The sequence below is a fragment of the Schistocerca cancellata genome, chromosome 2, assembly GCF_023864275.1.
Source record: "Schistocerca cancellata isolate TAMUIC-IGC-003103 chromosome 2, iqSchCanc2.1, whole genome shotgun sequence".
NCBI lineage: Eukaryota > Metazoa > Arthropoda > Insecta > Orthoptera > Acrididae > Schistocerca > Schistocerca cancellata.
Genome location: NC_064627.1, coordinates 544,086,188 through 544,112,827, shown reverse-complemented (window position 1 = coordinate 544,112,827; position 26,640 = coordinate 544,086,188). Strand labels below are relative to the sequence as shown.

Genomic DNA, 26,640 nt, shown 5'->3' with positions numbered 1-26,640 from the left:
AAACGCAATAAGAAACGATAACTACATAAAGGATCTCTTGAGACTCTGGAAAAGCTGTCACCAAATAAGAAACATCTTAATAAGGGCATGTTTATGGATGCCAGTCTTTCTTCTGGCACAGATGAAGTTGCTTTGATTAATGCTATAGCGGCGATAGAAAGAAGGAATGCTGGTCTTACAAACAAGTATGCAACTTCAAGCATGTAATAAGGATCTATGGTGTCAGCTGTCAAGAACACTACTACTTCTGCATGAGGAAGAAATTAATAAGGTGGTTCTTGTATCTAATAAAATTCCTCGTGTGTTGCGAAAATATTTTCACCCAATCAAATTGGAAGTTCATTAAATGACTGAAAAAGAGTTCGAGGGAGTAATTAGGACATTAGTGAAGCATTAGTCTGCATGCTATATTGCGGTAATGTTATATTTCCTGAGGAAAAAAAATCGGGTATCCCTACTGGCAGTGTCGACGTTGAGGACCTCGATAAGCCGTCCTTTTAGGTGCAGTCCTTGCATTTTGAAAGATGTTTTGATTATGATGGAAATACAGGATAAAAATTTCACCGACAGAGAAAGTGTGTGTTTTCGCTAGGGAACTGTGTTTTAGAACTCCACAGTGATGTTTTAGTTGTTACAGTGTGTGGACTGTTTGCAAAGTGGGAACAACCTGTTTGTTTTGATTTTGATATTCGCGTGACAGCTGACCTCTTGAATGAAATTTTTGTCACCTTAGCCAGTAATTCATATAAGCTTGTAGTCTGTGTTGCAGACATCGGTATAATATAAAAGCTTTGCGTGATGCATGTAATGTTGTTTCCCTTTTCCTAGCGACATACGGAAACGTGGATGAGTGTTCGTTGATGCCCCACATTTGCTGATGCTCTTACAGTATCATTTGCTGGATGAAGGTATTATTATAGAAAATAAGGCAGTGACGAAATTCGTGTTCGAGAGGCTTTTGTCTTTAGACCGTGGCGAGATGAAAGTGTGTCCAAAGTTAACACAGCAGCACATCACCTTTAAGGGCAGAGAGTAACAGAGGGTGCGTTTAGCAGCCGAATTGCTGTCTTACACAACTTCTCAGGTCGTTCTGTATTTAATGCCAGGAGGAGACGCCAGTGAGTTCATACAACGGTCGACGATACTTTAGATTTCCTCAATTCAAGGACCTTCGAAAGAAAGAAACCTCTGGTGTGTGGCTTTGGAACTCATTTCGATGCACATGAAGAATGTCTGCACAAGTTCTGCAAATACTGAGAGCATGCGCATTCGGTTATCAAGACAATTGTTACCTTTTCTGAAGGGATTCATGAAATGTATTCAGTCATTTATAGGTATATACAATGATTTAGGAGAATACAATATCAAATATATACTCATTACCAGGCTGAATCAGTGCCATCTGAAAACTTCTTTTCTCTTGTAAGGGGTCTGGGACATTTTCATGACTACCCAACTCTAGTAGATGTAAAAACTAGAATGACACAATCATCGCTAAGTGCCAATACTTTAGATATTCCTCTACCTAATGCTTCTTTTGTAGAACCTGATGAAGAAGGAACATTTGTGACTGCAACAGTGTTCAGCAACATTCTATCTGATATGTCTGAAGCACTATTAGCGCTTGAAGTACAGAAAAAACCTTATTATTTATATCTTTGACTGGCATTTATATTGATTTTTCCTGCCTCGAGATGACTGGGTGTTGTGTCGTTTTCATCATCATCATTCATCCCCATTTCGGTCGGAGGAAGGCAACTTAAACCATCTCCATTAGGACCTTGCCTAGTAAGGCGGTGCGGGTCTCCCGCATCGTTCCCCTACGCTCTGTAAAGAAGCATGGGACTTCATTTTTTTTTCCCAAGAGCACCTATAGTCGACACATGAAGAGAATTTTTTTTTCTACCTTCTAATACTATTAAACAAATGTGGGCTCGAAAATTATTTTCTGAAACTTCAAAGTCTCACCTTTCATCTAAAACATCATTTTTTTCCCAAAATGATAGTTTAAACTTTTGTAAAAGTAGTGGGAACTGAACCTTTGAAGTGCACCTAAAATTGATACTCTAAAATGGACCTGCTCCTAAAGTCGACAATTTTGGCACCTATAGTTGACATAATTCCCATATCCAATTTTCTTTTATAAGTGACTAGAGCTCAAAACGCTGCGAATCCAATGTTTAAAGTTTTGACACAAGCCCACTCTTACTGTTTAAAAGAATTTTAACAACATTTTACTTTAATTGATAGTTTATAGTAATTTCGCCCCGCTGCCCACCAGTGGGGCGTTCGATGTATTTGTTAGATTTTATAAATGGTACTGTGAACAAATCCAGGTCAAATGTAGTTCTGACATAATTTTTCGCAAATAAAAAAGTAATTTTTGTTGGAAGCGTCTGGCAGTCAATTGAGAAATGTGGGTAAAATACGATACAAACATAGGATGGCAGACCGCTGATTTGAAATCCCGCCCCATTTTGCCAACAGTCACGTGGTTTATGTTGGAGCCACACTAGCTCTATAGCTTCTGCACAGCAAGGCCAGTCTACTAGTATCTATGGTCGAAGGGCTGTGGTTTAGCTCTCGGGCTGTTTATAAATATAAATAGGATCTTTAGGATGGTTTGTAGTCACTGGTCGATTGCGTTGCAGCGCGGTGAATTTGTTTTTTAGTTAACGAAGATGAATGGTTCGTTGTCGAAGTTATGTGACGGCGAAGATCAGTCGTATATACAAGGTTCGTAGTGCGAATTTTATTTGAAGTTGCTGTATTGTCTTCTATATTCTACAACTATGTAGACTGATGAAAACTCTTGGCTTTCGACAGTGTTTGGAAATAAAAGAGAGCAAGGATTGTGAGTGTTTGATCTGTCAACTGTGACGACTTTTGAGAAACTGGTTTCTTTTTATTACTAACGACAAGTTATTGTAAATTTTTTTTATTTCAGAAAATATGTGCCGTTGATTTGGTCATGTAGAGATGAAATATTAGGTCTCATTGCTGTGGGCTGAAATAAAACAAATGCTGAGTTAAATCGGAAAATGTGCTATATATACACTGTGTATATATATGACTCCTTACAAAGAAAGTTAGGGAACAGATTTAATAACGCTTGGACACCAATTTTTGTGAAAACGTCGTTACTTGGTTATATTCTATAGGATTTAGTGAAGTAAAGTCAACACACGCGTAGATGTAATCCATTGAAAATTGTACTGAAGTACTTTTGTTCTTTTTGAGGTTACCAAACTATTCTTTAACACATTAACAGGAATACATTGGAATCTGAGATGGGTTGTGATAGCTCGACCCTCCCCTTAGAATTTTGGTTGTGTTTATAGTGTGGTCTGTATTGTAGCCAGAGATTTCTTTTAAGTAGGAAGGTGGTAGTTATTTCTGTTCAGGAATTCCACGGTGGTTTCGAGGGAGTCACTAAGGAGAAACATCGTTACTATTCACATTTCTCCATGACAAAGATAGACGTAAGATAATATTGATCATTTTTTCTTCAAGTGCGGGATCCTCTCCCCCCCCCCCTTGGAATATTTGTTGTCATGACAGACTGATCCCTCGCGTAATCGGAGGTCTAACTTAAAGTAAGTGATAATTTCTTTGAGTTGACAAAGTGAAATAAATTTTGTGGAAACACATTGATCTGTAGTGAACCCGCATGCCTACCTTCACGTCATCTGTATCGCACTTTTCATTATAAAAACTAAGTTCACAAACCGCATATTGCAAAAAAGTTAAATCCCAAGTAAATGAATGAATGTTGTGTGTGCGCATTTACAGTGCTTGAGTACTGTGCTTGCCAGGGGCGTTTTTGAAATTTAGACTTCCTAAAACTTCTTTTTAACACTTTTCTGGACGTTTTAAAAGTGTGAATTCAACATTTGTTTTACACAGCTTCTAGTGCGGCAAAAGTTCTCTCGTGTCCGTACCACATCTCAAAATATGCGGTTCTCGTCAAAGTTACCAGTACGGTGTACAGGCTTAAATCAAGTCTTGCTTATCTGACAAAAACTACAAAAAATGGAATGGGATTTCACTATGTAACTTTGACTGCAGGATTCATAAGTGAACAAATTTAATGTGAAGCTGTTGTTGTTATTCCTGTCTCCTTAAAGAGGTGCATACAAGATGTATTTGTGTAACCCCACACACAATTGTAATACCTCTTCCCCCCCCCTCCCCCAAGAAATTCATGTTTCTTAAGTTTACATGTGGCCGAAGAGAGGAGTTGTCGCAGAACATGATTCCATAAGACAACAGTGAATGAAAATATGCAAAATGTGGTAACTACCTGTTTTCTATAACTCTAAAGTTGATAATTATTCTTATGGTAAATGTAGGCAAACTATATGGTATTTGGGTGAACAGGAATATTTGATAAGTCATCATCTTTGTTCGCTAATATAATGTTAATGGCTGCTGTGACATCGCATTTTGGTGCGTATATTCACCATTTTCTTGTTGATAAAGGCATCAAATGTGAAAGGAAAAAGACCTACTTGTAGTGACAAATTGGTCTGTAGCCCACCCCAAAGTTTAGTGTAAGTTGGAAGGTGACAGTTTGGTTGTGAGTTGGTGAAGCCAATGAATGTGAAACAAAATATCTGGTTGTGGTGACAGACCGATCTGTAGCTTAACTGCTTTGAAAAATTGCCACTAATATTACATTGTAGTCACCATGTTGTTTACAACATTTGTCATGTTTCCTAAGTCACTGGTCAAAGTCGGTGACTCATGTTGAATGTTGCTCTTTATCCAGTTTTTCCATTTAAAATTTTAATCACTATGCAGGCCTAAGAACTTTGGATGTCTACAGCAATACAATAGTGGATGAGCAATTATTTTTCAAATTTCAAGGGTAGCATATTTGTACAAAACCAGTCAGTAATTTCTACAAAGTGTCATTAACTGTTTTCTCTGTTGACACTTCTTTACTCGGTGCCATCTGCAAGCAGGACTAATTTTGTGTCTTCATTTGAATAACATGGCAGGTTATTAACTTAAAAGTGAGAACAGCAGTGGGGCAATTCCAAATCCTGCAGGAATTCTGTTGTACTTTCTCCTCATCCAAATGGTGTAGCACTTCTCTTTCTGTTACTTGAACAGTCTAGGATAATTTTCTGCCTTTCTGTTTCTTAAATAAGAATGAAACAATGCATGTGCTGAATTATGTATTCCATAAAACTTAACTTCTCTAATAGAGTATTACGGCTGACACAGTCAAAAGCCTTTGATAGTCGCAGAAGATCCCAACTGTTAATAGTGCTTCATTTAAAGACTTGGTTATGGGCTCAGTTACTATATAAGTAGCTGGCTCAGTGGAGAGGGCATTTTGGAATCCAAACTGTGATTGGCTAACCATCCCATTTATACATATTTTTGAAAATGGTGTATGGAGTGAACTGGGTGGTCATAAATGATATCGTGTAGTCACCCTTCTTGTAGAGATGCCTAACAATGGCATATTTCAGTCTGTATGGATAAACATGCATACTTAATGATGATTTACATAAGTGACTAAGAATATGTTGTAGTGTATGCCATGTTTTTTAGTGTCCCATTCCATGTGAACTTAGAATGAGGCCTCATCTTTATTTTAAGTAGGGGTGTGAGATTAATATTTGTTTCACTAAATTCCATGTACTGGTTTGCTATTTACACCAATTTAAAAAAATAATAATAATTATTAAAAATTCTACTGCACATGAACTGTCTTTTACAATGCTCCTGTTCTCTTTAACAGCAAGGATATCATCTATGGCTTCTTTCACTGTATGTTTCTTAACAGTATTTTATTGTCTGATCTGTCAATTTCAGACAAGACATACATGTTCTGGGATTCTTTTAAAAATTTTCGGTATTACTGGAGTGTCAGATTCCACCCGTCTGCTTTGACCCATGATGTCATCAATATGGCGGAAATGGCTGTTCTAAGCGTTCCAATATGGCGCCTATGGTGTCACTACATACACACGGCAACAAACACAAAAATACGTATAAATAAGACAGTAACATCTCCTGCCAAAAATACAATCAAACTAACGTGACAACCGCGGGAAATTTGGTGTTTTAGGGAGGGAACAAGCTAAACATAATAGTAAAAATAAAAAAGTCCCAAAGCACACAAAATGGAAAAAATTACAGAATGTACAGGATCGGACACTTCCATTGAACTGTACAGGTCAACCGCAGCTGACAGTACAAAAACACAAACGCCTGCAGCAAAAACTATGATAATTGGAATCAGACATTTCCCTTGACCACAGCTGATGATACCAAAGCACCAATACCTACATATAAAACTATGAAAATTGCAATCAGTGATTTACATTGACCTATATAGGTCAACCATAACTATTGACACGAAAAAAACACCACCTACATCTATGAAAACCAAAACCACAACACCTGAAAAATTCAAAAGTCAAACATCCCTATGTAAATTTAAAAAAACATTCAGTACACAGTAAATACACAAAACATTACAGTTTGAGAAAAATAGACAAAAAAAAAATTGCTTACCACCAATAAATGTTGGCATTGTAAAGTATTATCCAACATCCATTTACCACAAAGTTTACCTTGTATTAAAATATGACAAAATTAAGGGTACTACTATCTTGAGCAAATTGGATAGGGAAATTTGTCACTGATGCCATGTTCTTCGACATGGCTAATGGCATCTCTAGATCACTTTTTCTGCTGTATTCAGTCTAGAAGTTGATCATGGGATCAGGTCCTGCTTGGACTATAGATTTTCACTCTTTGTTATAACCAGCCGTCATCTCTCAATGACATGAGAAGTAAACAGAAATGACATGAGGTTTGGATTTCACATTAAACTGTAGGTCACCTTTCCCTTGTTGGATAATGGACGTAGTTTAGGGACATGCAAGTCACCAAAATGTCATTCAATTGAAAGACTTTCACCAGGCAAATGAGCCTTACAAAGTTGTTATATACCAGCTGAGGAACCCAACTTTGCCTAGATATTTATTTGTAGCTGTGCCTGGACTTCATTGTGTGAATTTTGTTTTCTTTGTGTACTATGTATGAAGTAGTATGATTGTGGCATAAATGAAGAGCTTGTTTGCCTCACTAACACAGGAGAGTCATGTATACCTGGCCATGTGAAAAGCAACTGCAACAAGGGCGACACCCGCAATGCTCGGTTCTGGCTTTATGGTTTGTTTATGGTCATGCCATAATGTAAGCTCACCGGGCATTGTACATGTTTAAAGTGAAATAATAAATTGTTAGGAATAAGCTAGATTTGGGGTATAAAAACTCTCACCTGCACCACTTGACATCAAAATTGCCACTTCTATGACATTAGATTGAAGAGAAACAACTTTAAGCCTTTGTGAGTGAAGAGTTTTGAGGAGCGAAATAATGCATGACATTATCAACCAGAGATGTGTATGCCTTGCTTTTGGAAAGAGTTCACAAAGCTGGATGTTCTCAAGCTGCAGCAAGTCTCGCCTCAGAATCTTCACCAGAATCGCAAGACTGCATGGTCCTTAGTATTTTAGCCAGTCTGATGTATTCAGAAAGACTTAGCCATTTTTTTTAATTCTTAATCAAAACAAAATTAAAAAAAAATACGTGTAGGCTTATCAAAAAGCAGACTCTCAAAATTAAATCAGTAAATCTGTATATCATAATTTGTATTCGCAAAGTTGAGATTGCTGCACATAATTCTGTCACTGGTGTAAACTTTTGAAAATATGTTTGTCACTGAGGGAAGAAAAAACTTGCTACTGTATTTGTTCTTTGGTGTACTGTGAAACTAACAGTGCTATCTGTTGGGTCGTTGGTGTGCTACGCCGTGATGATTTAAATGTGAGAACTACTAATCTGAGCAGACGTTTTAGATAAAGCTTTAATTTGGAACTTTTTTGTTCTGTTTTGTAAAGCCTACGTGTTACCACAAGCTACACTCAAGTTACCTGTGAAAACCCCATAGTAGTTGTGGAGATTAGTGAGTTCAGAGACACACAACATTTTTACAGTTGTTTTATTATTAGTATTTATTATTATTCAAGAAATTTACAGCACAATCACCACAGATTAATAAACCATCAAAGTTTCATGTTACCATTTGCCAGTGTAGACATGCATACAATTGCTACATTCCCAATACTAACTCACAAACACATTCTTCCATATCCTTATGTATGCAGAATTTAGATGTTTCTACATTTCTATTCTTCTTCTTCCTCTTCTCCCCCCCCCCCCCCCCCCCTTTTACACACACACACACACTCTCTCTCTCTCTCTCTCTCTCTCTCTCTCTCTCTCTCTTCCTAAAATATGACACTTCTTTTTCCATTTTGTATCTACATGAATGTGCAGCTAACCCATAATCGCTTGTATTAAGATTTTCTATCTCTGAGGTTGCAAGGCATTCAAAGAGAGAAATGACATTAATTTTTTTCCTACTGCTAAGATCAAGCAAACAAATTAACAAATCATTTACTTTATTTTAATGCACTCTCTTATACAAATTCATCCTGCAAGATAAATTCAGAAAACCAGTACTATACAATGGACAAGTCTCAGTGTTTTGGTGCACATTATGTTTGAATATCACATACTGTTTAGTAGTGATAGAAAACAGCAGTAAGCCTTCTTCGGGTAGACTGAAGCGTTCAATCCCACCCGTCGGCTTTGACTCGTGACGTAAGGCTATTGTTGTGGTGTGTGACGTCATGACGGCGCAGAATTTAGTTTGTGAGAGTGGCGTGTTTGTAGGTGTCATTTTGATGTGATCGGTGGTGCTCTCTGGTGGTGTTACGTGATGTTTTTGGTTTAGTTTGCGTGTGTGGCGTGTTTATAGGTGGTGTATTGTTGCGGTCGGTGGTTTTCTCTGGTGGTGTGTTTATGGGTAGAGTGTTACGTGGCGTATGGGGTTCATTTGCGTGATAGCATTGCACGTGTGTGGTATCGGGACTGTGTTTTCAGCGGAATATTTTTCAGTGAGTTAACGATTTTTGTTTTGTTATATCGACGTTATTGTAGTTTTTTTTTCTGTTCGTTGTGTGTGAATTTTGATAAAGTGCTGTTTTTATGTCTTTGGTAGGTATGGATATGACTGACAGGGTCAACAGTTTCCGGTTGTCGACGATGGTGGGGGACAGTGCGTTGTCTCTGATAAAATTTCTTCAACTATTCAGATTTTTAGATGAAGCCATGAAGTGTGCAGTATGTCATGAAGAAATGAGGCTTACTTAAAGTTCCGGCATCTCGGACCAGGGACGGCTGTATGTGGAGATGTCATAAGGACAACAGATCAAAGGAAGTGTTAGATTCCAATTTTGTTGGTTTGTTGTGTTTCTTGATGTAGTGATGATTGTGGACGTGGTTGTAGTTTTGGGTTTTGATTTTTGTATCGGTAGTTTCTGTTAACCTATATAGGTCAACAGAAGTGTTAGATTCCAATGTGTGGTTGTGGCTGTGGGTTTTCCGGTATCTGGAGTTGCTGTTGAGCTATATAGGTCAAGGAAAGTGTCAGATTCCAGAGGATATTGTGTTTAGTGGAATTTGGGGAGTTTTGTGTTGTCGGTTTTTTTTGTAGTTTTGTGTGGTTTGGTATGGTGGGGTGTGTGTGTGTGTCTAAATTTGTTTATATTTACTTTGTCCCCACCCAAAAACCCCCAATTTCCCATGCTTGTCCTGTTGGTTTCATTTGGTTTTTTGTGGAACGTGTGTGTGTTGGTTTGTCTATGTATTTTCGTGTTTGTGGTCATGTTTACGTGTCGTTTCCGCCATATTTGTGACATCATGGGTCAAAGCAGACAGGTGGAATTGGACGCTTCTGTATTTCCCCTTCTTCTTTAAAACAAAGCTCAGCAGATTATATTTATGACACTGTGCGTGGCAGTTACACTTTTCAACCATTTTAACAGTGTGGAAAGATAATTTAATTGAAATTCATCTATTATGAACAGCAGTATTAAATCATATATTTTAAAAATAAAATGGCCATTAAAGTATTCAAGTAGTAATTGAAATTATTTATTTTGCAGCTTTACAAAAGATGATGCACGCTGATGGCGATAGTCCAAGACCTCTTGAATGCTCTGCAGCTCACATAGAAAAAGTATTGTACCAGCAAATGAAGTCCCTCTTAAATCAAGCAAATGAAATTGCTAAAATGAGAGGAGCAAAATCAATTGAAGCAATTGATTTTCTTTTCTTAATGCGAAAGAATAGAGTGAAAGTACGTCGATTACTTGATTATTTTGGTAAGTATATTCATATATTTATTGCAAATTGTCATTTCTCATATAATCTATGTATTAAAAAGTTTGACTGAATTGCAATATCTGCCTCCCTTTCTCTTCACAATTCGCAGGCCCACCATATGTTGGATAAGAGCACACTTTTGAATGATTGTAGCAAATGGTCTCATCGTTATGAAAAGAGCTGCACCCAGAAGAACCCATCTGACCCACTGCAACTGGATGAGTATGTTGCTCACCCTTGACTTTGCCAATGATAATTTTTTCATGATTGACTGTGCACTTGGGGATGGCAGATGGGGCTGTTGGGTTGTGCCCATCAATTGATACAATATGGTTCCAAATGACGCTGATAACCAGTGCAGCAGTGGGTAGCATTATTAGAGCATCACCTGAATGTACTCTGTGGGGCCACAGGAGCCTGAAGGTCCCATTTTTGTATTATGTGCCACACCAGTCGCACAGATACCACTAGTGCTTATTGTTGACAGCAGAGGATCCAAGAAGGCATGCAGGTGTGGGTTTTAGGATCTGGATGTGTGACTAGCATCAAAAGCAGCCACTAACTCTTTGTCCTCTTTCTAAATATTTATTGAGTGGGGAAAGTGCTGGTCAAATTTTACAAACATGTCGTGCCATACTCAAGGTTCCTGAATAAGTGTTCAGTAAGTTTTACACAATTTGCATGGAGACACCTACTGATTTATTTTAAGCTGCCTAATACACAACTTTTCACTGCTGGACTTGTGCTAGTATTTCATGACTAGTATATATTTTCGAATTCTTAGTTTCTTCTCAGTATCCTTTAAGTTTGGTTTCTTCATTTTTCTGCTTTTACCATTATGATAAATGAGCTGCAGAGAAAATTGTTAAGCAGACATATAGCTGGCTAGTCACGTAAATTGACAGTGCAACCTGTTGTCAGGTGCAGCAGGCTGAACGGGTCCCATGAAGCTTGTCAGACTAGCAGGAACCCAGATCTCATGAAGCTTGCCAGACCAGCAGAAACCAAGTTGGCCTGCTTTAACCACTGTGCTTCAGTACATATATACTTGTGTGTCTCCATTGCAGCAGGTTGAGCTGCTTTAGTGGTTGAGGCAGAGATAGGAGCAGGCAGGCTGGAAAGAAAATTTGTACACCTGATTTCAACAGAACAAAGCATTGTTATCATAATGCAGCAACCTCCCATGCACACATTGCAGCTTTGGATACTCTGCCATGGGCAGCTGCTTCACCCAGTCTCTGCCCGATAGATAGTGTGTGGGGTGCCATTGAGCATTTCATCGGGACTCCACTTCCACCCTCTGATCATGAGAAATGTGCATCCAGGTGCAAGCAGCATGGGATGCAGTATCATAGGACTACATCCAAGACCTGTAGAACTCCATGCAGTGATGTCTGGACACTTGTATTCACAGCCACGGGGGCTCGGACACCATAGTAACATGTACATTTTGTGGCCATGTAGTGCAATAAATGTTAATCTTTCAGAGGTGAAAGTGTAATCATTCTGTATGAGTGATACTATCTACCTGCTTGCATCACAATCTGCCTTGTCCTTCTGAGTTCAGCTCTTATTCTGACGATCAGTGTACTTTGATCCTATGGGTTGGAATGTCACACAGTGCAGTTTTCACATTGGGGTCAATTCGACAAAGTGGTGTTCCTGTTTTGGATGTTGAGCATCTGTTCATATACCTATTCCATGGACATTCTACCTCCAATTATAGCAGAAACAATGAAGTTTCAATCTTGATGAGGATCACAAGCTGCCATCAAATTCTTAGCATCAAACATCTGTTGTGTAAGGTCTCAGTGCTGACTGCCATGAGCCCTCATTATAGCAGAGCCAGACATGAAAAAATACAATTTTGGGGAAAGGAACCATTTTCAGTGTGATTTATTTACTTCTTCATTCAGGGATCCTCTCACAATGATACAAGATTTAAAAGTCTTGAATTCTTGTTGCTCCGCAGCTTGAAGATATTCATTAAAGGACTTCTTCCATGTAGCATGAACTCTGCTGCAAATGTTTGTGTCAAAATTGGTTTTTGGGTTTGTAACTCATCATCAGTGGCATTTTATGTACCTCTTTAGCACTGACATGCATGTCAGTTAATACAACAGGATATGGAATCCGTTCTTTCACATAGTATACGGGTTGTCATGTATGTTGCTGCTGTCAGATGTTAGGCAGTGACAATTCTTGATTTCTTTTGACATAACTGTCATGTAGTGTAAACATGGAACTGGCAAATAAACGTTTGTAATGCAGCTAATGTTGTATAGAAAATGTCCTTTAAGATAGATAGGATTTGTCACCATAATACAATGAAAAGAAATATCTCAGTATATACTTATACATAGAATGTGTAAGTAAGCTTTTATGAGGATATAACTGGTAGTCAGCCATGGCCTTGATGAAGGAACCATCCTGGTATTTGGATGAAACTGTTTAGGAAAAATTATTGAAAACTTAAATCAGGATGACAGGAAAGAGCAAACTCCATCCTCACAGATATGAGGTCATTGTCTTATCAACTGCACTGTCTCATTCAGTTGGTCTGTATTGGACAGTGTTCTTTTGATTTACACATACTTTTCTCCAAATAACTTATCATATGAAACAGAGTTTTGTATTTCATCATCACAAACACCAAGGATTTTGTATTTCATCATTGCATACACTAAGGCCGCCCACTGGTGACTTGTGAACCATGCACATGGTGCTATGCCCCTTGCACTAGCTTATATCTATTTGGAAAACTGCCTCTAGTCCCTTAAACATGCAACTATGTCTTCTGTAATAATCATGTCCTCGCCGCAATCTGTCTGAAGAAACTGAGTTAGTATCCCATCATACTGAGTGAGGTGTTGAACTTGCTGTATATCTCGGCACATAATTTTCTTGTAAAGTGTGACATTGTGATCATGTATTGTAAAGTGTAGGGTGTTGCTCTGTCATTATCAACCACTACTCTGAGTCCTCTAAGTAATCTTTAATTGTGTAGTATGCATTACTTGTGAAGAATGTATTAGCAACCTTTTTGAGCATATGTGTTTATCTCCTTGGGCAGTTTATTATTCAATCTCGTTCCCTGGTAGAAAATGCTGTGTTGAATTTTTTATTTTTTATATGGTGTTTCATTAGTGACTAATGTTATCAGCAAAAATAACTTTTTCTCTGTGTCTTATCCTACTGGAAAAGTCAAAGGTGAACAGACATAATTTGGCCCAATACACTACCCAGATGGATGCCTGTGTTTGTGTGTTTCTTATCTGACAACTGTTTTACTAAAATATTATCAGCAGTTATGTCAACTATCTCTACCTTTTGTGCTCTGTTTTCCAGGTAAGACTGAAACCACTAATTTGCTGCTCCTCTTACACCTAGTGCTTGCTGGTTCAGTAATATTTTATAGTCAACAATGTCAGAAGTCCTGGACATGTCTAAAAAATGCCTGTATCATCATCATTGTTATCAGGAATTTAAAGCACCACTCTGTTAACTTTATGGCCAGATTTGCTTCACCCACTTTGGAAACCAAACTGTGCCTCATTAAAAACATTACACTTGAAACTTCCTGGCAGATTAAAACTGTGTCAGACCGAGACTCGAAATAGAGGTTCTGACAGAAGTAATGCTGTGAGGACGGGGCGTGAGTCGTGCTTGGGTAGCTCAGTTGACAGAGCACTTGCCTGTGAAAGGCGAAGGTCTTGAGTTCGAGTCTCGGTCCGGCACACAGTTTTAATCTGCCAGGAAGTTTCATATAAGCACACACTCAGCTGCAGAGTGAAAATCTCATTCAAGATTACACTTACTCGCGTAACTCTTAGCATGTCTTTCATGAGTCATCCAGTTATTTTTTTAGAGTGCAGACAATAGTGAAACTTGCCTGCAGTTTTAAATACTGTCTGCATGACTTTTTTTTTTTTTTTTTACTGAGGGTATAACTTGTGCATGCTTTTAAAATTCTGAAAAAATATCTGAACTAATGATCCATTTACTATGTTTGTTAATGGGCTTGTGTACTGTCTATACATGCCTTCAGATCAGTGTCTGATTCTCATCTATACCTGCTGACTTCTTATTTTGTAATTTCTTCTTGACTTCAGGCCCTGTTGTGGGAAACATCATCATTGTGCCAGCTGTTTTGTAATTCATCATGAGTGCTACATGTTTTTAGGTAGATTTTGTTGCAACTTCTCTAAAATACCACTGAAATAGGCATTTATAAAATTTCCAAATTTCTGAGGATTTTCTATTAATCTACACCCATCTTTGATTTGCATGTTATACTTGTCTGTCTTTTCCAGTTTCATGTTTTATGACACTCCATACTACTAGGCTTTTATTTTCTGCATTACATATTATTTTGTAACCGAATTTTTTTTGCACCAAGCAGTACCCTCCTGTATGCTACACTTTCTAAATCAGTGATAGTAATTTAGGAACTGTGGATTCATTTAGCACTTTTATAAATAACGGACAAATTTGTCTGGGAGGTCCTCCCAATGCCTACAGTTGTCCATCTATTTTCCTTAGCTGCTACTGACGAAGCGGCAACTTCTGAGAATGTTTTTTGAAAATTTAATTTAAACAATTTGCAGAATCTAGAGAACTTGGTGTCTACATTCTTTTCCATTTACAGTTCCTTAAAGTTGTCAGTGCCCTAGAGAAGTCAAGCATTTTGCATTCTGATAAGATCTTTTTTGTAGGCCTGCTGTTTCCCCGGGTGTTACCAAGCCTGTTTTTAGCTTTAATATTTGATAGTAATGATAAGAAAGCCCAAGTTCTTTTGTAAATACTTTAGTTTTCCCTGCCGGTGTCTGTAAAATTACGTGATCTAAGATTGATGCTGAATTTTTTGATGCCCTAGTGGCTGTATTTTCAATTTGTGCCATGCCAAAAGTGTTCAGAATGTTTTTGAAGTTATTACTGATTTCAATCTCAACACTTTCATATCTCCATATATTATTACATTCATTTTTGAGACTGAGGCTCTTTCCTAGACTTCAGTTAAGAAAGTGTCCACATTACCAATAGGTGAGTGCTACTCTCACAGAATGAGCTTTCAGTTAGTGGCTGTCAATTCAAAATGTTTATCTACATGAATTGTGATCAGATCATCCCGAACTTTAAAATGTGTGCCACCTCTGATATAAATACATGATTCCATGCCCTTTAAGGCAGTTAGACAGTAGCAACATTCACATTCATAGGATAACAGCACTATATACTGAATTTCATTAGATTGGATTAATTATTAATTCCATAGACCCACAAATGAAATGATCCTCCTGGGTGTGGAACATGTCAGATAAACACATTACAAAAATGCAATTAGAAAAACTTGAGTTTCATTAATTTTAATGATCCTCAATCAATAAACAGTAAAATTATGTACATGAATTACAATTAAACTTCTAATATTTACAGGTTTAATACTTACATCTGCTTTCATTAAATCCATCATTCGCACAGTAGCTAGTTACTTGGCTATTACAACCAAGTATTGTCAAAAGTTAAAGTAAATTATTCATTTCAATGATCCTCAGTTAAGAACAGTAAATTATGTAAAAGATTTAAAATTAAACTTCCACTATTTACAGACTTAAGACTTACATCTGATTTCCATACATTGGTAGGTAGTTTACTTGGCTGTTGCAACCAAGTATTGTCAAAAATTAAAGTATAATAAATTTTCATTAAAATGGTCTACTGCACTTGTTGAGAAATTCATGGATGGAATAGGAGTTGTCCACCAAAAATTCTTTTAAATTGTTTCAATTGTGTATTGTCTGTACATCAGTCCTCTATAATGCGTACCACTGTGTTGTTCAGACTGTAATCCAGCTTGAAGCTGGTGTCCTTTATTTTTAAGAGACTGCCATCATCATCATCATCATTTAAGACTGATTATGCCTTTCAGCGTTCAGTCTGGAGCATAGCCCCCCTTATAAAATTCCTCCATGACCCCCTATTCAGTGCTAACATTGGTGCCTCTTCTGATGTTAAACCTATTACTTCAAAATCATTCTTAACCAAATCACATGACCCCACCATCTAAGCCTGTTCGCCCTGACTGCTACATCTATAGAGTTCATTCCCAGTTTTTCTTTGTTTTCCTCATTGTGGACACCCTCCTGCCATTGTTCCCATCTACTTGTACCTGCAATCATCGTAGCTGCATTCATATCCGTAACCTCAACCTTGTTGATAAGGTAACCTGAAACCACCCAGCTTTCGCTCCCATACAACAAAATTGGTCGAAAGATTGAACGGTGCACAGATAACTTAGTCTTGGTACTGACTTCCTTCTTGCAGAAGAGAGTAGATCGTAGCTGAGTGCTCACTGCATTAGCTTTGCTACACCTCGCTTCCAGTTCTTTCACTATGTTGCCATCCTGTGAGAATATGCATCCTAGGTACTTGAAACCGTCCACCTAAACCTTACTAGGAAGAAATGTAAAATTTTTAGCACTGATCTTGATTTTTCACAGGGGGCTAAGAATTTATGGTGCAGAATCATGGAAAACGTAAAATCGGAGAATGTAAAATCGAAGTTCCACTGTATGGCTTACCTACACATAGGCAGCAGTTGCTTCACATTTCCTACTTCTACACCGTCTTGACGCTTCACTCCCATCAATTCCGGCAACAGGAACGTATTACTGGCACACACAATGAATCTGTTTGACTGCATCCTCCTCCTGCTAGCCTTGATACAACTGTTGGTTCCCAACCAACCCTCTCGTGCTTCATCCTCACTATCTCTCTCCTAGCTTCATCCATGTGATCCAGAAGGGTGCAGATCTTCCTTTCCTGCTCCTCTGTTATCTATCTATTCCTGCTGCATATTTTGCAGTTACAGGAGGGGGCCTCAGGAACCTCCCCAAAGTCCTCCCCACTGCATTCCCCCATGGCAGCTTCCACAGTTTCCACTCATGCGAAAATAAAATGTCCATATCAAAGGGAAAAAAGTAATTTGTTAAATTAAAATAATATTTTGAGAAATGTTAGGTTTATTTCACTATGAAGGAAAGTAAAAACCAATGATATGTTGAGTCTGCTACAAGTGGAATTCCATTACTGTCAATTGTATGAACATAAACAATATTGATTTGTGCAAATCCACATTCAGATGTCCTTGAAATCTGAGACACATGATTACACCAGACATCATTAAAGAGAAAGTGATTCAGTCCACCATAATTTTCTCTCTCTCTCTCTCTCTCTCTCTCTCTCTCTCTCTCTCTCTCTCTCTTTTACAGCTTCAGTGTTTGAAAGCAGATGTTGTGCTGCAGGGCTTCATTGTCAATACAGAGTGTTTCATCAGTATTTTCATTAAATGATGTTGTGACTACTTGGCATTGGTGCCAAAACTGTGACTGAAACCTGAAATATATACTACTAATGCATATAACAAAATTGTAATGACACTTGTTAAATCTACATCGTTGCACAGCAAGCCACTTTACACAATATGCCACAAGTATATAGTATCTATCAAACATGTAGCTTGTCGGTATGGAATTAAGAAATTGCAAAAGCAGCCTAACACAGAACATTTCTGTCAAATGAAATACAGTTATTAAAGCTCCAAATTCTACCAGTGGAACACCAATTACTGATAGCAAATGGTCTTCACCTTCACTACAGATCCCACATTGATGAGCAATACTCAAGTATAGGTCGAACGAGTGTTTCGTAAGCCACCTCCTGTGTTAATGGACTACATTTTCTAAGGATTCTCCCAATGAATCTCAACCTGGTACCCACATTACCAACAATTAATTTTATATGATCATTCCACTTCAAATCGTTCCGCACGCATACTCCCAGATATTTTACGGAAGTAACTGCTACCAGTGTTTGTTCCACTATCATATAATCATACAATAAAGGATCCTTCTTTCTATGTTGATTCACAATAATGCCACTGTTTTATTACTTGATTGAAGTGAAGGTTGTGGTAAAGCTGAGTGTGTTTTAGCATAACCTCAGGCCTAGGTCAGCTTCAAAGACTGACCAGTTGTGAGATCACTAAACTGACAAATGTGGTACAACAAAAAGCTCTTTTTAGAATTAGTGTAATGACAGATTGATCTGTAGCCCAGCTTGAGGTCTAGCTTTACTTGAAAGGTGGTAATTTGTTTTACTGGAGACAGCAAATGTGACATGACAAGAAACAATTTGTTGTAACAAAGTTTGTAGCGAAAGCCTGATTTCACATATATGATAACCAAGAAATTTTCTCCCCTATTCTGTGGTTATATAAAATGAGATGCCCTTCTTTGAACTCTTCTGGTGTCCTCTGTCAGTCCTTTAATATGTTAAGGATACTGTGCAGTGCAGCTGTGCTCCTGAAGAGATTGGACAGGCATAGTGCAGACAGTCTTTGTAGTAGGTCTGTTGTATCTGCAGAAGTGTACTGCCAACAAAATGCAGTCTTTGACTTGCCTTCCCTACATCATCTTCTGTGTGGTGGTTCCAGTATAAATTGTTTGTAATAGTAATCAGCCTTCCTGTGAACATGCTGTGCATTTTATCTTCATGTTGTTAGGATTTGACACTTGCTTTCTTGCTTTGTTATGAAACACCTTTTCCCACTGCTCTTTCATTGGCTACTTAACCAGTTGGCGATACGTTACTTTACATTCGTGTCATACCTCATAGTGAGTGCTTCTGATATTGTTCATACTGATCCAGCTTCTTGTCCCTTCCCTGTCTCTTTAGCAGTTTTATAAATTATTCTAATCCACACTTTTAGTCTTTCCTTCAAACTGCTGAGAACAGCACTTTAAAAGAACTTGTAGATCATGATTAATGTGTAATCAACTGATAAAATTAAAGATTTTTCTTAATTGCACACAAACATAGAAATGAAACACAACAATTAAATGATAAGTAGTCCTGAAACCATTGTGACCAATTAAAAAAAAAATACAGGTGTAGCCAAAGAATTGGTTAAAAAATAACCCAAAAACAAAATGTCAAGCAGTAGACCAGAAAATTTGCACATACGCAGAGTCAATATCCATTGGTACAGGCAGTAAAGATGATGATGTAAAAGCTCTGAGGATTAAAAAATTATTATATAGTTGGCATTGACAATATTCCAACAGCAACTGTCATCAAGAAATGCGGACATACTATTTATGAACCACTGCCTCACCTCTGTGACTTTTCTTTCCTGGAGGTATGTTACAGAGTCTCTGAAAATCTAAAAAATAATTCATGTTTTCAAAAAAGGAGACAAGGAGACCTGAGTAGTTATTGGTCTACCACAGTTTCATCCTATTTAACATAGTTTTAGACAAATACTTGGGGCATTAAAAAATGATTGGCAGTAAAATTTTGTGTTCATGGGAACCATGTGCTGAACAAATGAACACAGATTATGTTGCAGGTATTTCCTGCTAGTGTCAATGCAATTTTGCCCTTATTGTGGCAGTTTCAATATTTGCAGGGTATTCCAGTGCCACTTATGGACAGCTGCATGAAGTTTGTTATTGGTTGTGAACTTCTTACCCTGCATGACCTCTTTCATTGCATTGAATAGGGTGTAATAGCTAGGAACCAGATCCAGTGAATGTGAAGAATGTGGTAGCACAGTAAACTCTAGTTCATGCAAGGTGGCAGTGGTCTGGCGACTGACATATGGTTGCTCATTGTCATTTTTGAGTACAACCTTATGGCCCCATTTTCCGTGGTGGCATTGTTCAATGCATTGGCAGGGCGGGAACAGTGATGTGCAGTACTGGTCACTGTTGAGGATTGTGTTGGGAGGGAGCCACTTCACCAGCAATGTCCCTTCTTGATCCCAGAATACAGTTGCCATATGTTTCTCTGCAACCTCTTGGGACTAGGGCTCTCAGTATGCTTCCACTACATAGAATGGAGTTCCTTTTCTAGGGATCGTGGATGAACCATGACTGGTCAATGGTGACCAGGCACTCAAAGAACTCTGCTGAATCTGCAGTGTAGTGTTGCACCAACTGTTGACTTATGTCCACATGCTTCTTTTTCTGGGTAGTGGTGAGGGAATGGAGCACCCATTGTGTGCACACTGTCACCACTTTCAAATTGTCATGGATGATGGTATGGAGAGTTCCCCATGATAGACGTGCTGCCTTCATCAAATGTGATTCACCTATGCCCTGTTATCAAAGTCATTGACACGCAGGGCGTTGTTCGGTTTGTGTACAGTTGCTGGATGCCCATTGCTTCTGCATTTTCCAGCAACAGATCCTGCCACTGGAACACTGATATTCAACAAAACATGGACCTGCAACTTGATGCTGTTTCTCCACATATGGCTGATAACCTCTTGTGGATGTCTAAGGCAGTCACTCCTTCCCTCCAGAGAAATCGCATTGCCCGTCATTGCCCAAGTTTGTCTGCTTATACATTGTCTTATCGATGTCCACCAGCATATTTGCAAGGTGGAACAAGGGCTGCTTCAGTATGCCTCCTGTGGTAAGCAACACCACCACCTGGTGGCAGTAGATAGTTGTATAATCTGTCTTCATGTATATGTCTGCATCCACAGCAGACTGAAAGAGTTATAGGTGGAGAGCCGGTCAGTATTAAATGAACTAAATAAAACTTCACAAACAGGCGTAATCGAATGCATTAATGCGGTTGTCCGAGGAGCATCCAGAAAGTAAGTTCTGCTCGCCTCCAGAGGTGGCATGAGTAGTCAGATAGAAATGTGTATGCAGGAGTAAAGAGTAGGTATGTGGGAATAATTCAGTGTAGTTTGTCTTGTGACAGCAGTGTGGTTACCACAGAGTGCTAGGATAAAGTGGCTGGTCTGGTATTGTCTCCCGCCAACTGCAAGGTTTGTTCTGTTATGAGTTTTGTGTTCTCAGAAGCAATCTCCAGCAGAGATCAATCATCAGTTGCACCTCATATGTGGACATGACATAATGAGCAACAATATGGTCAGATGATGGTGCAGACAATTTGGTGAAGGGTGAACTGATATTCATGACATCGACTGTTGTAGTCGATTGTCCCCGGTGACATGAGAATTGATGGAAAGTGTACGGCAAGCAGTTTTGCAGAACCAACACTTAACAATTGCAGAACTGTCATGTCAATTCGCCCAGATGTCTTGCTCGCTGTTGCACAAAATTCTCCCCCTGTGGCTTGGTTTTCACAAAGTGTGTGCAAGATGGGTGACAAGGCAACTGATGGATGAACACAAATCAAATGTCTGGGTGCAACATTGACATTCCTACAATGGTACGCAGAGAAGGATGAGTTTCTTGACAATGGTCAGTGAGGAAGAAACAGGTGTCACATGCCACACTAGAAAAAAGAGAAAAAACAACAATCAGTGAATTGGCGGAATAGTGGTTCACCTGTTTAAGACTAAACTCGAGCAGTTAATCTCTGTCAGAATAATCATTTGCGCTATCCTCTGGCATCAATGTCATCGTCCTGAACGAATTTTTACCACAGTGGGAGACCCTAAATGCTGATCAGTACTGTCGGACATTGAAAAATCTGATGAGGGCAATCCATAAGGAGAGAAGCAGGATGTTAAAAAGAGGCATTACGCTTGTGCATGACAGTGTGTTGATTCAGTTTGGGTGCGAGATCTTAGACCATTCCCTCTACAGCCCCAAACCACCCCAAGTGACTTTCGTCTCTTCCATCTCATGAAGCATTTTCTGGCAGGAAAAAGTTTCCACAGTGACAGTGAAGTGCAGACTGAAGTGACATAATGGCTTCATATGTTGGCAGACTTCTACCACATGGGTGTAAAATTGATGATGAGCCGTTAACAATGAACTCGTCTGCAATGGTGGTGACTACGTTTAGAAGCAGCCAGTGAATCTATGTAAATATTCCCATAAATATTTCTTACTTAGTAATGTTTTTGTTCTCTTTATCAGAACTTACTTTCTGGTTGCACCTCGTAAATCATTTGGATACAAAACAAACCACTGCTGGCATATTTTGATCTATCAAAGGTTTTTGACACAGTGGCTCATAATATATTGCTGATAAAAGTTGAATAGTGTGGTTTCAGAGGACTTAAAAAAAGATATTTATCAATGCCTGTAAGTAGCTAAAGGTCTGGATTTAATTATAATTTCAGTTAAGGAAAAAAAAAAATGGATTGCATCTGTCCTAAGCAATTACTTACAGAATGTCAGTCTGATGTACACAGACAAGGAACTCAATTTAGTTACTGTGAATCAATGTAGAAGTTAAAAAGCTGAGCAATTTCTGACCCAAAAAGCTGAGCAAGGTGTGACCCAGGACAAAGTGCTGGGACATATGATATTCTTCCTGTATGTAGATGCTCACAGAACTTCCTCAAAGGTAGCAACACAGCAGCAGTATAGAAGGCTGTGAAGTTTACTATTGAACGACTCTGAAACTGGACTGCAAACTATATAGTAACAATCACGATTACAAATACTGTTTCTATGAATTTTCACCACATACAAAACACACATCCCTCTCAACCACTTGTAACAGTAAATGAGTAACCTATAAAAACTAGCACTGAATTTTGGTTCCTGGTCCTGTTACAAAATGATCTGCAATGGAATGAACATACTTAATTCCATTTTATTTTATTGCAAGTTCCATTTATCCTGGTTGCATTAGAGTCGCTAAATAATATTTACGGACATGATTTTTTCACAAAATTTACATTAACAGATAAAGTAGGATACAATATGGTGTATGCTTGCTAATACTCGCACAACTAAAGATACATCACAATACATGGCATTCAGTAATGTATTTAATACAATAAGGCATCATAATTAATATTTATACATGCACTATATGAGACATTCATCTTAATAATATCTGAACACTTGAAAATCAATACGTTACCTCTGACAATAAAAAAATAACTTATATTTATGCCCACTAAGTGTGACATCTCAGTTATTCAGTAACAATATACATGTCCACATTATGTTATGATAAAAATGAATTCTTCAACAAGTATTCTTTCAAATTTGAATTGCTCTAGAATTTAGGCCTTTCGAGAGGAAGACTTTGGTATCTCTAAGTTGCTGTTGTGGCCATTAGCTCAAAGGCGCAACTATTCATGTTACACTATCCTGTCTGAGCCTCTTCATCACCGAATAACTAATAGGACCTATATCCATCTGAGCATACTTACTGTATTTGTTTCTTGGTAATGCTCCACCCTTCCTCCCAATAATTGATGGTTCCTTGCTGTCTCAGAATGTGTCGTATCCTATTAATCAAACCTTTCTATTAGTCAGGTTCTGCCATAAATTTCTTTTTCCCTCAGTTCGACTGAAAATACTTTTTCAGTTATTTGATCCATTTGTCATCTTCAGCATTCTTCTGTAGCACCACATTCAAAAAGACCCTCTGCGGGTCCGGGGGTTAGAATAGGCCCGAGGTATTCCTGCCTATTGTGAGAGGTGACTAAAAGGAGTCTCACATGTTTCAGCCTTTATGTGTTGGTCTCCTGTTGAGTTTGACCTCCATTTTTCCAAATTTTCCTGAAGAGTGAGCCAATTGTGAAAGGGTGCTTTACTTGGTGCATCGTGTTCATCATGTTCATCATGCACTGAGACCTCTTGCATCCTTTGTCAATGTAGATCTGCACTTCCGCTCATTTTCCAGCTGTTGGACGAGGTCACCCTCCTGGGTGCATTTTCCTCCATCCACTGTGCATTACCATTTTCTGTGCTGACAACAATAATGGACCTGTTTGCTTGGTTACACCTGATATCCAGCACGGTAGCCAGTCCATTGTGGTGGGGCTGCCATGTACCATGTTGGTTGTGCCCCCTGACCACACAGGGATTGCTCTACTGATGCCTGCGCTGTTAACTTCCCACATATGCCAAGGAGTAGATGCCCGTCACCCTGGGGCATTGGGACTCCTGGCAATGGCTATCCTGCCAGGTGGCCTTTGCTGCGGCTGGGTGGCACCCGTGGGGAGAGTCCGTGGTCAGAGTGGGTGGCATCATGGTGGGTGACACGCTATGAAGTGTACAAAGTCATCACTTGCTGGTGATCACGCACCAGCAGTCTCTCAGCATTCAGAGTCTCAGTGCAAAGCAAGGTAGTACAACCCTAAATCATTCCCCTCCCTGACCACACCATGGGAGGAACGCCAGGCTAAGGATGGCAGTGAACCTTACTCGCCCCAGTACTTCGTATGTATGAGGGCTGATGGGGACTTCTTTGTTTCAATGAAGTCTCAATTTTTGTTGTTGAGCATTTAGAAGACAAGTTTGGGGAGGTGGAGGGTTTGTCCAAAATGAAACCAGGGTCTGTCTGAATAAAAACAGCATTCTCTGCCCAGTCACAGGCATTACTCGCTTGTGATACGCTGTGGATGTTTGTTACCATCATGCCGCGTAAGAGCTTAAATGTGGTCCAGGGTGTTATATTCCACAGGGATCTTGTTTTGCAGTCTGACAAAAAGCCGTGTGAACTTAGAGCACCGAAGCGTTCATTTTTTCTGGCGTGTCCATAGGGGTCTGAGGGATAACCAGGTTGCCACCAATGCCTTCATCTCAGCGTTTGACGGTGACACATTAAAAGGTCAATGTGATGGTCTACCACTGTGATGTCACGCCATATATCCCTCTCCCGAAGCCGTGCTTTAAGTGCTGGAAGGTCGGCCATATGTCGTCCTGCTGTACTTCCAGTGTCACATGTCGAGATTGTGAATGTCCTTCGCATCCCAAAACTCCATGTTCCCCGCCTCCCATCTGGGTCAGCTGTGGAGAGCATCATTCCCCTTGCTTGCCAGACTGCAATATTTTACAGCAAGAAAGGAAAATAGGAAAATCGTGCCGTGTAAGACCCTGGACCTACCGAGGCTAAGAGGAAATTTGAGCAACTCCATCCTGTGGCTATGACATCCTCTTACGCTGCCTCTACGAGAACAGTTGTAGCCCCATCAGTTCCACAAATTCCAGTCGGCTCTCAGAGCCAGAAGACTACACCTGCCCCCTTGATAGTGGGAGGCACTTCCCTCCCTGTTGCTCCCACACCACCTACCTCGGGAGTCGGGAGCACTGCCCCCCCTCCTCCAACCATCGGAGACGCCAGGAGGAAGGGGTCCCTTGGGCCACTCCCTTTCCAGTTTTCTGCTAGTGAGAAAGATGACACCCGCCAGTGGCTGAAGTGCCCAAAAGCAGCTGGTCATAGGGCTTCATGGTCATCCTCAGTCCCTGATACTGAACCAGTGAAGCCCTCCCAGCCAGAGAAACCCAAGGAGCAGCGAGAGAAACCCAAAAACAAGACCCTGAAAACCAAGGGAATTGCTGTGGCACCCACACCACTGCTACCTACAAGCTCTACGTCTGAGGATGGGGTGGAGATTCTGGCCTCCGCTGAGGACCTAGATCTCGCCGGACCCTTTGACACAATAGATATAGACTACTCAGGAAATAAATCAGTGGCAGCAGGTGACCCTGAGGCGTAAAGTGCCTCATTGAATGTTCCATGCCTTCCCAGCCTCATGATCACATTATCCTCCAGTGGCATTGTGGCAGTTTTTCCACCACCAGGCTGAGCTATGGCAATTTTTAAGCTTTACACTTGATTTCTGCGTGCCTGCTTCCCGGCAGTGCGGACTCCTGCCTTCGCTGCTACAGGGGATATTACAAGAACCATAGCGAATATAAGAGTGTCAAGTGGAGTTCGTGTCTATATTCTGATCTCAGTATGTAGTGAGCCAGTGTTTCTTCATACCCCCCTTGAAGTTGTGGCTGTCAGGATACGGACAACGCAGGAAATAACTGTCTGCAATGTATACCTTCCTCCAGATCATGCAGTACCCCTGAACACATTGGCTGCACTGATTGCTCAGCTCCCTAAAACTTTCCAACTTTTGGGAGATTTTAATGCTCATAACCTCCTTTTGTAGTGGCACCATGCTTATTGGCAGAGGCAGAGGTTTCGAAACTGTACTGTCTCGGTTCGACCACAGCCTCTTAAATACTGGGGCCACACACATTTCAGTGTGGCTCATGGTAGTTACTCGGCCATTGATTTATCATTTCACAGCCCAGGACTTCTCCCATCTATCCACTGGAGAGCACCTGATAACCTGTGTGCTAGTGACCACTTCCCCATCTTCCTGTCACTCCCCTGGCATCATGCCCTGGATGCCTACGCAGTTAAGGCTGTCACCGTTGAATCTCCCCCACGTGGTGCCATCAATGTTGTGATTGAGCAGGTAATTACAATCATTTTTGCAGAAAAATACGATCCCTCATTCTTTGGAGTGCCCCCCCCCGGCGAAAGTCGGTACCTTGGTGGTCGCCGGAAGTCGCTGAGGCAGTTAAAGAGCGTCAGCGAGCTCTGCAGCAACATAAGCGGCACCCTTCCCTAGAGCACCTGATAGCC

General features: G+C 39.6%; 1 protein-coding gene across 3 annotated transcripts in view; it reads left to right on the top strand.

Annotated features, from left to right (window-relative positions):
- The first annotated feature begins 2,554 nt into the window (after positions 1-2,554).
- Positions 2,555-26,640, top strand: part of LOC126162115 (transcription initiation protein SPT3 homolog) — a 125,995-nt gene continuing 101,909 nt past the window's right edge. The window contains exons 1-2 of one of the 3 annotated variants that reach the window (XM_049918399.1): positions 2,555-2,736; positions 10,041-10,259. In XM_049918399.1, the coding sequence (XP_049774356.1) occupies positions 2,682-2,736; positions 10,041-10,259 (274 nt within the window). In that variant the 5' untranslated portion in view covers positions 2,555-2,681. Of the gene's footprint in view, positions 2,737-2,869; positions 3,483-3,579; positions 4,296-10,040; positions 10,260-26,640 lie in introns of those variants that run through there. The other 2 variants (XM_049918401.1, XM_049918400.1) reach the window with 2 other exon arrangements.